The sequence below is a fragment of the Lepidochelys olivacea genome (assembly GCF_965140295.1).
Source record: "Lepidochelys olivacea isolate rLepOli2 genome assembly, chromosome: 6".
In the NCBI taxonomy this organism is placed as follows: Eukaryota; Metazoa; Chordata; order Testudines; family Cheloniidae; genus Lepidochelys; species Lepidochelys olivacea.
In genome coordinates this window covers 114751264-114767114 of record NC_140416.1, presented here as the reverse complement: position 1 = coordinate 114767114, position 15851 = coordinate 114751264, and the positions used below count along the sequence as shown (strand labels likewise).

General features: G+C 46.2%; 1 protein-coding gene across 1 annotated transcript in view; it reads left to right on the top strand.

Moving 5' to 3' along the window:
- The window catches only part of RHOJ (ras homolog family member J), a 70411-nt gene extending 55353 nt beyond the window's left edge, over positions 1-15058 (top strand). Inside the window, exons 3-5 of the mRNA XM_084632790.1 lie at positions 7521-7685; positions 10519-10614; positions 12371-15058. Of these exons, the coding sequence (XP_084488916.1) occupies positions 7521-7685; positions 10519-10614; positions 12371-12517 (408 nt within the window). The 3' untranslated portion in view covers positions 12518-15058. The remainder of the gene's footprint in view (positions 1-7520; positions 7686-10518; positions 10615-12370) is intronic.
- Positions 15059-15851: the final 793 nt, after the last annotated feature.

Sequence of the window (15851 nt, the reverse complement as noted above, 5' to 3'; positions counted from 1 at the left end):
GACACTGTGTTGCACAAACCTCCCAGCCTCTGCTAGTTGCCAGAGCCATGCCCAGCAATACCTGACCGGGCTCCGCCCTTTCCATTGTGGGCCAGTCAAAAGACAGCCCAATCATTCAGCAGGGAATTATATTCCACACACACACCACCTGTAAGCAGCCTCAATTGCTACTGAAGCAGAGGCTGTGAGGGTGCATCTCTCCATGATAGTCGGACCCCCTGCCTGAACAACTTTACTGGAAGAGAGACTGCAGGGTAAGAAGGTGCCTGTGACAATGACACTAGAATAAGGATGTATCTGGGTCCCAGGCCTGAACTCCACAGAAGCAAGTTCTAGGCACTCCCATTAGCACAGAGCACTAACAAACTAGTGACATTTTCCAGCCTGCCAACACTATCACCCTGGTTTAACCAGGAAATTTTCAGGGATCTGAAACTCAAAAAAAAAAAAAAAAACACACTACAAAAAGTGGAGACTAGGTCAGATTACAAAGGATGATTACAAACAAACACCACAAGCATGTAGGGACAAAAAAGGCTGAGGCACAAAATGAGATTAAACCAGCTAGAAACATAATGGGTGGGAAGAAAACATTCTACAAATCGAGATTAAACCAGCTAGAAACATAATGGGTGGGAAGAAAACATTCTACAAATCCATTAGAAGCAAGAGGAAGACCAAGAACAGGGTAGGCCCGTTATTCGGGGGGGCGGGGGGGGGCAAAAACAAAAAAATGTGGAAATGGCAAAAGTGCTAAAGAACTTTGTGTTTTAGTTTTCACCAGAAAGTTTAGTAGCAATTGGACATTTAACATAGTGAACACCAGTGAAAATGAGATAGGATCTAAGGCTAAAAGAGGGAAAGAAAACAAATCAAAAATTACTTAGACAAGTTGAATGTCTTCAAGTCGCCCAGGCCTGACGAAATACATCTTAGAATACTCAAGGAGCTGACTGAGGAGATGTCTGATCCATTAGAGATGAAATTAGAAAACGGGAGAGATTCCAGGGGACGGGAAAAGAGCAAATATAGTGGAAATCAGGACAACCCAAGGAATTACAGACCAGTCAACTTAACTTCCATACCCGGAAAGATAATGGAGCAAATAACTAATCAATCAATCTGCAAGTACCTAGAAGATAATAAGGTGATAAGTAACAGCATGGATTTGTTCAGAACAAATTGTGTCAAACCAACCTAATAGCTCTCTTTGACAGGGTAACAAGCCTTGTGGATTGGGGGAAGCGGTAGATGTGGTAAATCTTGACTTTAGTAAGGCTTTTGATACTCTCACATGACTTTCTCATAAACAAACTAGGGAAATACAACCTGGATGGAGCCACTATAACATGAGTGCATATCTGGCTGGAAAACCGTTCCCAGAGAGTAGTTATCAATGGTTCACCGTCAAGCGGGAAGCGCATGTTTGAGTGGGGTCCCTCAGGGATCAGTTCTGGATCCAGTTCTGTTCAATATCTTCATCAGTGATTTAGATAATAGCATAGAGAGCACGCTTATAAAGTGTGTGGATGATATCAAGCTAGGAGGAGTTGCAAGTGTTTTCAAGGATAGGATTAAAATCCAAAATGATCTGGACAAACTGGAGAAAGGGGCTAAAGTAAACAGGATGAAATTCAATAAGGAGAAATCCAAAGTACTCCATTTAGGAAGGAACAATTAATTGCACACATACAAAATGGGAAATGACTGTCTGGGAAGGAGTACTGCAGAAAGGGATCTGGGGATCATAGTGGATCACAAGCTAAATATGAGTCAACAGTGTTGCAAAAAAAAAAAAAAGCAAACACCATTCTGGGATGTATTCGCAGGAGTGTTGTAACCAAGACATAAGAAGTGATTCTTCTGCTCTATTTTATGCTGATAAGGCCACAATTGGAGTACTGTGTCTAGTTCTGGGTGCCAGGGGTGGCAGGTTTGTAGAAATGTTGGTGGTGCCCAGCACCCGCCCCCCAAACTCTGCCCCCCCCACCTGCCTACGGCTCTCGGAGGGAGTTTGGGTGGTGGGAGGAGGTCTGGGGTGCAGACCCTGGGCTGGGGCAGGGTATTGGGGTGCAGGAGGGGTGCAGGCTCGGGAGTTTGGGTGTAGAAGGGGTGAGAGGTTGGGCTCTGGGAGGGAGTTTGGGTTCAGGAGGGGGCTCTGGGCTGGGGAAAGGGGTGGGGGTGCAGGAGGGGGTGAGGGGGCAGGCTCTGGGAGGGAGTTTGGGGGCAAGAAAGGGTGTGTGGGAAGGGGTGGGGGTGCAGGCTCTGGGACAGAGTTTGGGGGTGGGAGGGGTTGCGGAGGGAGGGGTGCAGGAGTGAGGGCTGTGGGGCTGGGGATGAGGGGTTTGGAGTGTGGGGTGAGGGCTGTGGGGTGGGGATGATGGGTTCATGATGCAGGATGGGGCTCAAGGCTGGGGCAGAGGGTTAGGGTGCAGGGGGATGAGGGCTCTGTCTGGGGCTGGGGATAAGGGGTTTGAAGAGGCTCAGGGCTAGGGCAGAGGGTTGGGGTGCAGGGGGGTGAGGGCTCTGGCTGGGGGTGCAGGCTCTGGGGTGGGGCAGGGCTGGGGATGAGTTTGGGGTGCAGGCAGGCTTCCCCAGGGCTGGGGCCAGAAAGGAGGACTCCCCTCAGCCCTCTCCCCACCAGCAGCAGAGAGCTCTGGGGGAGGGGCCCTCCATCTCCCCCTGCCCCCCCCCCCACAGCACACTCACCCCACACCGCTATCACTGCACGTGCTCCTAGGGCCCCTCTCAGGTTCAGGAAGCCCCCTCACTTCCCCTGTGGTGGGTGCTGGGCGGGGAGACTGCCATCATGTGTGCGCCTCCCCCCTCCCCCACTGCTGCCCCTCACTGTAGCCTCACTGGGGGTGAGGGATGGGGCTGCCCCTTGGAGGGCACAGTGTGGGGAAAAGATCTGGACAACTGTACTAGTTATGTGTACGGCTAATGAGTGCATCCACTGTTACTTTAGCTGGGATAAAATCATTTTGATATGCCCCATGCTTTAGGGCACAAAGTCAATGGCCAGCTGGGAGCACAGGAACATAGGACTTGCCAGACTGGATCAGACCCAAGATCTGTCTAGTCCAGGATCCTGCCTCTGACAGTGGCCAGCCCCAGATGCTTGTGAGGTATTCTAGACCCCATAAAAGTCTAATCCTGATCTCAAATAGTTAGAGATCAGCGAAAGCCCCAACACACAAGCTTTAATATCCCTTCCCAAATTTGTTATTAAAAACAACAACTCTGGATATTTCCCATATCCAGCTAAATGCCCAATCCCTTTTTTGATTCTTGTAAAATTCTTGGCCTCAGTGACTTCCTGCAGCAATCTAAAGCTAGCCAATGGGCAGGTGATCCCAATGGTTCATAACAGATTTTCTTCCACCTGCCCCATGAGCAGCTGATAGTGGGCCCTGTCAGATTCAGAATACAAATCTGATCTAGTATGGCAATTCCTATGGTCCCAGGGAGTTGGATAACATGGAAGCCCTAGATCTACTGTTCCCTTGATATGAAAGCATAACTCCCATGTGTCAGTGTCATCCTGAGCTACTAGTATGTATTGATAGGAGACTAGATCCTTGTGTGTAAGCTGTAGATATCCTTTCTCTTCTGACCTATTGCTTATATAATGTCCCATGCTGCAACCACAAAATGAGAACAAACAGTCCTCATAAGCTCCAAAGTGACAAGCAAAATCAAATTAAATGAACCTGCTGAAAGGACCTGTCACCGTTATGCAGAATGTTCATAGCTTTTAGTCTGTGATTTTTAACAGCACACTAAGTTTCAACCCCTCTAAATAGGCAAGTCTTGAATTTTTAAAACAGATATATTTAGCCAACTGATTTCCAAGGTCCCAAATAAAAAAAAGATACATAGAGTATCTGGTGCCATCTTGTGGTTATCCCAAAGATCTGTTTTGGAACAAATAAACCAAAAGTGTTTAAAAAGTCAATTGCCAAGCAGCTCCCAGTACCAGCCCATGGTGACTGTGGATAAGTGTGTTTACCCTGGGAGAAGTCATCAGCTTTAATGTTCTGGATGTATATGATTTCACTGGTTAAAATGCCAGGTAATAGGGTTGGCATGAGGCCAAGCGTCTGACACTCACATTATCCCACACAAAACCCAGCTGCCAAGATTACCTAATTGTTCCATTAATCAGATAACGGCCCTCCACTGTATCAAGTGGAAGCTTCTTGTCATCCTCAAGCATATGTCCGTCCATCCCTGCTGTGTCTCTGGTCAGTCACATCATGCTCTCTGCTCCACCAGCGGTGGTGTGACCTCCTTTAGCTGATTCTCCCACAAGTGTCTTTGCATTTTCTTCCATGCTAATCCCTGGACACGGAACGTCCTCCCTGAGCTGATAAGACAGGCCATTTCCTTCTCACCAATCAATCCCTTCTCGAGACCCACATCTGCTTTGACCCCTACAAAATATTGGTCAGTTAATAATACCAGGTAGGGAAGCAGCTGGGGATTGGTTATACTTTTTTTAAAAAGCCAGTGGTGAAGGGGTACTAGCAGCACTTGGGCCAGCCAGCGTCCTGCCAAGCCTGCTAGAACATGGCAGCCCATTACCCCACTCTTTATCTTTCAGGATAGAAACTTTGTTTTCCTTTGCCTTGGTGCAGTGCATACGTGATGGCCACCATCTTGGCTGATACCAGGGATTGAACTGGAAGCCTCCAGCACGGAAAGCTTAAGCCTGCGCATTTTAAGATGAAGGGTTGGCAGTGTAGCTAACCCCTGGAACAGCCTCACAATCTAGGTGCAGAGGGACACACGGCACCACACCGAGCAATGGATGACCCTGCACAGTTTGGGCACTCCTGTGATATAAATAATGAAAATATTTCAGCTAATTAAAGATGGCCCAGGCTTCAGTCCTGGTGCAGCAGAACATTTCCACTGAGGTTTCTGTGCTACAGCTGGCTCTACTCCCTGTGCGCCAGGGAAGACCACATCAGATGAGGGTTGCCAGGTATGAGCTAGGCCAGGAGCTGCTGGAGCCACCACCTATGCCAATCCAATGACTCAAAAATCCTGAGCAGTGATCCAGAGGGCCAGCCACCACTAACTACACCCACCGACTAACACCATCCACACTAGGGCTGCATTGCAACCCCACAGCCAGTGCCCAGAATGGAGGGAGCGGATTTCCTCCATGCCTTTGGGGTTGGCTGACAAAGTCCCATTACTCTGGCTTTGAAAGGGAAACAAGTTAACACCCTCCTGTACACACACACCCAATAATACACACACACAGGAGGAGAAGTCATGGATAAATAACATGAGTGAATAGTCAGAGTCAGGCCTCGCAAGGATTCACGAGTGACAACGCCCTCTGACGCGAGCTGGTCTGAAAATTATTGTCAAAATGAAGTTTTGATGGAAAAAGTGCAGGGCGGAGGAAACATGAGATTTCCAGTCAACATAGACAGGGACCATCCTTCATGATGTTACGTCAGATAGTCAGGGGTAAAAGCTACTGATGCCAGGGTTTAGCCATGACCAGCTGACAGGATGGTGAACACACCTTGTCTTTGTCTACGCTGACTGTAGTATCATGGTTGATGCCTCGGTGGTTAATTCAATTCCTAGCACGGCCTGACAAGCTCTCCTAGTAATGAATCCTTGTGTTTGCTGACGCAATCAACATGGGCTGAGGAGGAGCGCAGGGCTGGATTAAGGCAAGATGATGTCCTGGGGAGCCCCCTCCCCACCCCCTGCAGCCCTGCCCCCACTGGAGTGGCAGTGACAGATTCCCCCCCACCCCACCCCAGAGACGGGGCAGCAGCATGGGACCCTTTTGCCTCCACCACCCAAAGAATGGCAGCTGGGACCCCCTCTCCTTGGGAGCAACAGGGATACCCTCTCCAACCCAGAGAGACAGGAGTGGCAGTATTTGCAAGGGGCGGGGAGGGTCCCAGTACTTACTGCAGCAGCTGAGATATCTTGGTCAACCAGACCCCTCTGCATTCTCCTTCTCCAGTCCTGCCCCATGCAGAGCCCTCAGTCTGGGTGGTACAAGGTGCATGGGGCAGTTCACACCTCTCAGAGCTATTCCTTCAGGCTGTCTGCAGACTAAGGCTTAGTCTACAATAGCAACTAAGCAGTTATAACCAACCTAACCCCTCCCTAGACAATGCTGTGTCGACAGGAGGGCTTCTCCCATGGACACAGCTACCGCCTCTCAGGGAGGTGGATTAACTACACGGACGGGAGAAACTCTCCTGTCGGTGCAGGTAGTGTCTTCACTAAGCACTGAAGCTGTGCAGCTGCAGCGTTGTACGTGCAGCCAAGCCCCCAGGCAGATATCTCGGCCTCAGTTACATTCAATTCATATTTTCAAGCTTTTCTTCACAACCATGAGAACTTACATGACTCAAATTCTGATATAATCACATGACTCCAGGTGCTGGGGCCCTAGGCACAGGCTGATATTGCCTGTGCCTTAATCCAGCCCTGCCATAGGGTGAGATCATTTGTTCCCATGCCGTGTTTTTATACATTTGGTGAGGGAAACAGGTAACTTTACAAGTAATTTTTGAACCACTTGCAGGAAAATTAGGAAATGCTAGCTTCCACCCAGCATCTCCGATATGAATTTCACTTGTCCAAGAATGGGCCTGTGAGGTTCCATATGCTGTTACTCCAGATCCATTGATCTACTTCGCATGGATTGCAAAATCCAACTCTCGAGACTGGGAAGGGACCCAAATTTGTCCTTCTAACAAGCTTCCCTGTTATCAAATCAGCTAACTACATGGAATGTTTGTGCTTTGAGGTAACTGAACACTGCTCTCTGCACAACCTGGGGGGCAAGGTGACATCTCTTCTCACAAGACAGGGGCCCGTGGAAATCTCAGACCACCTTGAGTCACAAACTGGATCCAAGCTGCCGCTACATTTCCAGGACATTCTGATTGATGTGCCACTGGAGATAGCGTGATGTAACTGAACAGCCCAAAGGTCCATTTTTGTTGTGTATGGTGATGTCTGTAGCATTTATGAGGTTTTATACACCCTGCACATAACACCTACTGTAAAACGCACGGCGTGAATGTCCTCTAGACTAGAGATGTTATCTGGCGCCAAGGACAATGGCAGTCAAATAATAATTTGTGGGATTATGGTATATTGAAGGCTGAGGCCAATATGCACAACCTAAAGATCTGTTTTTACCCCAAGGTATTTTTTCTTTTAGTGTTCAATGGCATTACAGGCAGCCCCTGTTCATCTTATCTCCCTTGTACACTGGAGTCACTATGAAAACAGAATACCCACCCTGCTACCTGTCTGCGCAAAGCCCAGGTAAAAGGGGGTTCAGAGACTGACCCAGCTGTGGGATACCTCTGCCGCCCCTTTGCAGTGGTCATTCTACCCCCTGGAATTTATCAGCACTTACTGACATTCAGTGACAATGTTGGGCAACTCATAAAGTGCTTGCAGATGTGTGGTTTCGCAGCCTGTGTGACCCATTGCTAACACCTGCCTTTGCTCTCTGACAGGAGGACTACAATCAGCTGAGACCCCTCTCCTATCCCAACACGGATGTGTTCTTGATCTGTTTTTCTGTGGTGAACCCTGCCTCTTACCACAATGTCCAGGAAGAGTGGGTGCCTGAACTGAAAGTCAGCATGCCGCATGTGCCTTATGTGCTCATAGGAACACAGGTAGCTACTAACTGGGAAGCCTATTGGCCAGCACAAGGGGTCTGGAACTCTACAGCCAGGCGGGCCTTGTGAAACCTCAAAGCCAGCTGGAACTTACCCGGATTGAGGTTTGACTGCATTCCCGGGGTCCCCTGAAAACTCTGCTGTTCTGCACACACCTGCTTCCATTCTGGCAGACCGGATACCAAACTTACAACTCAGAGCAAAACTCAGGGGCTGAAACTCACATGAGCTGAAACAAGCAGGCTTCCCCAAGCCCCATGCAAGCATAATGCATCTAGTTGCCCAACCCTCTGAATGGTCACTCTGTGGGTATGTCTACACTGGAGCAGGAGGTATAATTCCCAGGTCAAGAAGACATACCCAGACAAGCTCCGATCGAGCCAACACATTAAAAATAGCAGCGCAAGCAGCAGTATGGGCTAGCAACTCAAATACAATCCCATCTGAACCCCTAGATACATACTTAGGCTGGCAAGTTCGCCTCACTACTCACACTGCCTCGGCTGCACTTCTATTTCCCATGTACTAGCTTGATCAGAGCTACCACTCCTATGTCTACCCATGCAGGAAATTACACTCCAGTGTACCCATATTCTGTGTTAGGGGCTTCTCAATATCACTGTGATTTTAACGGAGCTTTAAATTCATTATATTTTTCTGGAGTGGGGGAGCCATTCCCATATTACATCCCCCAAAGTTCACCCCCTGAATAGCCTTCCTTGAGCCAACGAGGATTAACAAACTCTTTAGAGCCAACACAGCTCCCTCAAGACCAGCCAACCCTGCTGAGAGCACTTTCTTCCCCCAGTGTTTACCTAGGGATTGTCAGAGTTCATAAGACCCATGATCCATCCAGTCCAGTATCATGTCTCTGACAGTGGCCAGCACCAGTTGTTTCAGAGGAAGGTGTAAGAACTACAGAGTAAGCAGACTGGCAAAGCCAGGTCATGGGCAGCCAGACCTAGTGATCAGAGCCAGAGTCCTCAGTCAGGAGCCAAGAGTCAGCTGGGTCAGGATACCAGGGTGTCAGAGGCAGGAGACAAACCAGAGATCAGAACCACAAGTCAGAGGTCAGGAGCTAAGCCAGGTCAGGATGCCAGGAAGCCAACCCACAGGAGCAGGAAGCACACAGTCCAGAGCAGGCTGGATCCCAGTTGTTCAGACAGCTTCCTGTTCCTGTTGCTGGCTTAAGTAGGGTCAGCAGGCCAATCGGCTGCTCTGTGGCTCCACCAATAGGACCTCAGAGGAGGATCCTCAAACTGGGGCTGGGCCTCATGGGTCCTGGGTAAGCAACTGTCAGCAGGCTACCAAGAGGAGGGTTGAAGCATGGCTGCTCCTGTGAATCCTGTGGCTCTGGGTTTGAGCCCTGTGGGCCATGACACAGATGTGGGATAATCTACCCACCACATTCAGTCCCTAATAGTTGGAGATAGACACCTGTGGAGATAGACACCACACCTGATCCCTACTAGTTGGAGATAGACTTAGGCCCTGAAGCATGAGGTTTAACATCTCTCCCAAAGGAAGGATCTCCTCTTCTTGGGAGAAAGAGACTGAACCAACCCAGAACAATTATTATTGTTATTCACTCTCAAGCTGCGGAGCAGAGTAGTAGGCACATTACCACCAGTTCAGACCTGTATTTTTGGTTGTCGTAACCTTCCTCCATCGGACATCCCCAACTCAGAGGGTCCCTCCTGCTAAATGGCGTAAGCATAAGCTCTGACCTACTGTCAAATGGTCACATTAAGGTGGATACATTCTGCAGAGCTGTGTTTTTAAAATCAATCACTCTGTAGCCAAAACATTTATGAGATTCAGCTAGGCCAGTTCTGCAGCAACAGCTAGCTCTCACACACACACACTCTTTGTGGAGGGTCTAATCCTGCAAGGTACCAAGCATCTCCTGAGAAGCACTGAACACCCTTTGGTGGGAACTGAAGGTGTATAAAAATATAAAAATTTTGTATAGCCTATAAAAATATTTGGAGAAAAATCATAGAATCATAGAATCATAGAATATCAGGGTTGGAAGGGACCCCAGAAGGTCATCTAGTCCAACCCCCTGCTCGAAGCAGGACCAATTCCCAGTTAAATCATCAAGGTTTGCCAAATGAGGAAAACATTTTTCAAACTTCTAAAAGGGTGTTGCAAATAATGGTGAGTTAGAAATACGTTCAATCCTTTATACCAAGATCTTTTGGAGGCAGTTTTGCAGAATAGCATTTCACTGGACAATCAGTATGCTACTTAGTCCATCTGTACTATGGCGTAAAAACTCATATTCTCTTTAAAAAAAAACAACAACTGCAGTTGAGGCAGTCAGAGATTAATATAAAAGTGACCCACAATTAAATGTTTTGTTTCAGTTCAACAAACCAAAATGTTTCACTTGGGGCAAACTGACCCAGAACTAAATACTTAATTTTAACGGAGAATCAAAACAAAATCTGCAAAATCAACATTTTCCTCAGGAAAATTTCAGTTTTGCAGAAATTGCATTTTCCATCCAAAAACATTGATGGAAAATTCCCAAACAGCTCTAATGGATAGAATTAATCCCATAAGACTCTTACACAATATCTTGTTTTCTCTCTTTTCTGCTTTGACCAGAAACTAGAATGGAGACATTGAGGCCACATGCATGTACACACACACAGTGAGAGAGAGAGAAATACATTATGAACCACTTTTTTTTTAAAAAAAAGGTCTCTCTAATAGGGGATAAATGGGAGTGTCCTTGAAATATTCATTCTAGCATGGGGCTGTGGAGACAACGCATCCACAGGAATGTTGTATTTATCACTGTGTGTGTGTGTTTTACTGCTAGATTGATCTTCGTGATGATCCCAAAACTTTGGCTCGACTACTTTATATGAAGGAGAAACCCCTCACTTACGAACATGGAGTGAAGCTGGCTAAAGAGGTATCGTTGTTTTGCATGACTCTATTGTTAGGACCCAGGCTGCAGGATAGTTTGGCCATAACTTTAGTTTCTGTATATTTCACTCAAATCCAATGCTTTCATTTTTTCCTCCATTTTCACTAACTTGGGCCCAAACTAAAACTTCAACTCCAAACACACTGGATTTTGCACCTTTAAGCCTGTCTCTAGTCTTACCTTGATTGTTCTGCAATCCCACTAATAAATCTCTGGTATATAACAAGCATACTCCATACATGAGACATCTGAATGTAATGAAACATCTAATGTTTTTAGGTTTGATTTAGGATCAGCCACTGCAACATTTCACCATATTTGGTCGTAACAAAATGGATACATAACAGGTTGTTTTACACATCCTGTTAAAACAAACTGTACATTGTGGATGTTATTCATTTATATTAACCTATAAAGACATTCTATGATTCTCCTGGGAGAAAATGTTACATCTGTGTTTGGCAGAGTAACATTAGTCACTGGAAAAAAAAAATGAATCGTAACCTACAGAAGCTGCATTTAGGCTGCAGAGATGGGAATGAGCTGGAAAGTTCTCATCTGGACTGGAGCTCTCCCAAAGTTTCAGTGTGTTTGGATCCAGCTTTTTAGCTAAGACTCATATATAGGAGATGGATACAAAAGCTCGTCTAAAATAACAAGCTCAGATGTATTCTCTCTGGTGCTACATGGGCTAATCATGATGGGACAAATTCTACTCTTAGTCACTCCCATACAAACACATCCGGCCTGATTCTCATTTAGACACTTGAGGCCACTTTACACAGCTACGTACAGGGGCCTTACTGTAAATGAGACTCAGGCCCATAGCCCTCTATTTTATGGGATCTTCTTTTCAGTTCATAATGTATAATTGCTCTGGGTAAGGAGAAGGGATGGAGAAATGAACATGAAATACGTACGTACGTCAATGCCAGCAACATCTGCATTCAGACACGAGCACGTTCCAACTAGTCACTGCACATATTGGTTATGCTGATATTTAGTCAGAGGGTTCTAAAAGGCCAAGCAGAGCTTAAAAGCAGGAGGAATTGCATTTATCCAAATTCATTTCCATGGGCAGGCTCAAGGTCCACTCTGCATGTGTGCAAGTGCCCACAGAACGGGAGGATATTTTTGACTCAGTGGCATGCCCCCGTCAATCACCCTGAGCCTGTAGACGCGCCTCTGCAATGGCTTCATCTCTGTGGAGTTTGATAGGGTAGGCCAAGAGCATGGAAGGGGAGCTAAGGATAGTTATGTTAAGTGACTCAACCACACTGCCAGGGAGCACCCGAGCCAATGCCTCCTGGAAACTCTGAGATCCATGCAATGCCTCCTGGAAACCCAGGAGATCCAGCTTCTTCTGTTCAGAGGAACCCCTATGCAGTGAAAGAGTTCCTACAAAATCTCAGCCGGCATACATGGCGCTTCCTCTTCCTGGCCAGCCCCACCGGCAAACTGTTGCTCCCTCCACTTCTCCTTCTGTACTGAGACAGTGCCCTGGCATCTATTCTCAATTCCTGTCCCACAAGGCCTTGTGGTAGTCCCATGATCAGAGAGAAAGCCAGGCCCAAGGTAGAGCTAGGACTTTAATCCATTTTAAAGGCATGGCTCACTCCATATCAGGGAGTTATGTGCACGTGAGGACAACAGGATCTGTAGGTCACAAACATGTCCTATTGTCTTCTTCTCCAAACTGTGTATTTATGATACCCCTCTCTCTCTTTCTCTCCTGTTTCAGATTGGAGCGCAGTGTTATTTGGAATGTTCAGCCCTGACACAGAAAGGCCTTAAAACAGTCTTCGATGAAGCAATCCTCACCATTTTTCACCCTAAGAAAAAGAAGAAACGCTGCGTGACATGCCACAGCTGCTGTACAGTTGTATGAAGTCACTTGAAAAGCAAAGCAGGACAGTGCTATTGTTCAACTAAACCCCCCAGGTTAGAATGGCAATGAGCGTCACACACAGACTGAAATGGGGAACATGACCAGAAAGGGGTCCAATTAAACCATATCGGATTCCTCAATTTTGTGAAACCTCAGGCTGTAACATGTTAGCCAGCTAATGTCTATTTGCTTTCCTAACCCTATAGAGCTGTAGGCAGCCTGTTCCCACACTATGCTCGTATGCACTGAGCCAGTATAAAACAGGATGTCTGCTAATGGCTGACTCTGAATCAGGTTAGGGTTAGGGTTAGGGTGCTGTGTTGAAAACTTTAAAGACACTGTAAAACCACCAAGAAAAACTTCATTTGTGGCCTTAAGCAGGAATTGATCAAAAGTATAAATTTATAATACTTAAGAATTGAATATGAATGGATTGAAAGCACAGAGAAATCATTAGGAGTTTAATATGTAATCATAGACATTATCTATAGGATATACTTTCAAATTACTTTTCTTTATAAGATACTCACTAATTTCAGGATCTACTTTAGTTTGTTTAAAATGACATGAAAGCAAAGCAATAATGACTCCAATTCCCAGCCATTTAACTCATGTTACAGCATCAAGCCATCAAAATGGATCAGTATTTACCTCCAGATTGAAGAAATGTTCTTTTTACTACAAGAAATGACAAATATCTCTATTTTATACAGAATATGTCCAGGCTGGGCCAGGAGGTTTTCAGAAGCTGGATGAGGGAGAACAGTGGAAGTGAAAAACTGTAGCGTTAATTTGCAGAAACAAAGTGATCAGATCACCAAAAAATCTTGTGACTGACATGAAAAAAGCAGGGAGGTGTTGCATTGCCATGAGTATTATAAATTTAACCTACAGATTGGGTGCATTTCCACATCTCACCCAGCGGATGAAAACAAAAACAAACTAGCCAAAGTCACACGGATTTGAAGTGCTTTATAATGATCCAGTTGCATTATTTGAAATAGTTTTTTAGAAATGATCTTGTGTAAAGCTATTCATTTGAGCGGACTTTTAAACATGTCTATTTACTGTAGTCCTCTATTTGCTATTCATTGCTTTGTCTGTGTCTTCCATATTCATTATTGCAAATAGCAGTAAAGGTATAGTGTGGGTAGACTACTCAGGAACTTTCTTTCAGACAATATGCAGGATGATGTGCTGCAGCATGTAATATGGAGACAGGAAGCCTGAACCTCAAGGGAATGAAAGCTGACAATAAGCACTCTTTGCTGTGTGCCTTTTTGCTAAGGCTTCTCCAGGGAGCCTGTTGTTTTGCGCATCACAGCAAGATGCTGTTATACCACAGACACTTGGTGGTGAACTGTGAGGGTGTCTTATTACTTACATCTGCCTACAGGTGCCTTGGAGATGCCCATGTAGCTGTCTTGTTATGGATTTCATTTCTGATTGTACCTCTCCGGGGCATACAATTACAATGCCAGCAAATCCATGTTTCTAGACCTATAAAGGAACTCCCTGAAAAAAGCAACTGCAAGAGTCAGTGTTTCCAGACCTAGTATGGAATTGCACCCTCTCCCACCAGCAAAGTACCAGCCCAAGTATTAATTTACCCACCGTTTTTTTGGAACAGCTAGCATTCTCCTCTTTGGATGCACTGTACAGTGCTTGTGTCTATAGAGGGGCAGCTAGAAAGCCTCTGCCATTAACGGGAGATTAGGGAACCAATCCTACAGTCCTTACTCAGGCAAAACTCCCATTGACTTCAGTGGGATTTTGAGTAAGGACTGTAGTATTCGGCCCAAAGTAAGCAACACCATAGATATAAGGTTCAATCCCACATTCATTGCAAATCAAAGACAAAACTCCCACTGACTTCAGTGATGATGACAGTATCCTTTACTACACAGATATTTATAGAAGGTTTTCCGATATGAGATCGTTGTCATTGCATTGTAAAAGCCTTGTTCTGAATTCCAGCTGCACGGCACCCATTAAAATCAGTGGAAAGTGCATGGCTAGAACGTACTGGCTGTAACTTAAGGGTAAATGAAGCAATTTCTGTTTTAGTAAATGCAACTCACTTAGAATTCAAGGGCCCACAATCCTACGGACACTAATTTAAGCTTTGCCATTGACTCTAATAGGAGCAGGATCAGAAGCCAAACATTTATATCAGTACAGGTCACCCATTATCTCCAAGACAAGGGATGGTTAGCCATGGTAATTGGTAAATAAGTGTCTTTTGCTATATTATTGCTAAGGATATGATTCTGTCACGGAGGTCACTGATACCATGACTTTCCAGGACCTCCGGGACTTCTTCCAGGGCAGGGCTGGAGCAGCAGTCAGCCCCAGGGCCACCAAAGCAGCAGCCCCAGGGCTGAAGCAATGGCCAGGGTTGAGTCAGCCCCACTGGGGCTGAAGCTCCAGCTGTCAGCCCCTGCCGCAGGAGCAGCAGCAGGGCCAGAGCAGAGACCTGAGGTCAGCCCCCAGCAGAACTGATTGTTGTCTCCCATCCCGCCCCTGCAGGGTATTTTTTGTAAAAGTCAGGGACAGGTCACAGGCTTCCATGAATTTTTGTTTATTGCCCATGGCCTGTCCCTGACTTTTAGTAAAAATACCGATGACAGAATCTTAACCTTAATTATTGCACAATTGAATTGTGATAAACATTGTGTCACTGTCCGTGGACATTACTGAAAATGAAGTTGCAGTAAGTCAGAGATGCTAAAGAAAATCTGGTGTGTGCCTTACACCTGGGGTACATATCATAGATTCATAGAATACCAGGGTGGGAAGGGACCTAAGGTCATCATCTAGTCCAACCCCCTGCTCAAAGCAGGACCAATCCCCAACTAAATCATCCCAGCCAGGGCTTTGTCAAGCCTGACCTTAAAAACCTTTAAGGAAGGAGATTCCACCACCTCCCTAGGTAACGCATTCCAGTGCTTCACCACCCTCCTAGTGAAAAGTTTTTCCTAATATCCAACCTAAATCTCTCCCACTGCAACTTGAGACCATTGCGCCTTGTTATGTCATCTGCTACCACTGAGAACAGTCTAGAGGCATCCTCTTTGGAACCCCCTTTCAGGTAGTTGAAAGCAGCTATCAAATCCCCCCTCATTCTTCACTTCTGCAGACTAAACAATCCCAGTTCCCTCAGCCTCTCCTCATAAGTCATGTGTTCCAGTCCCCTAATAATTTTTGTTGCCCTCCACTGGACGCTTTCCAATTTTTCCACATCCTTCTTGCAGTGTGGGGCCCAAAATTGGACACAGTACTCCAGATGAAGCCTCACCAATGTCGAATAGAGGGGAACAATCACGTCCCTCCT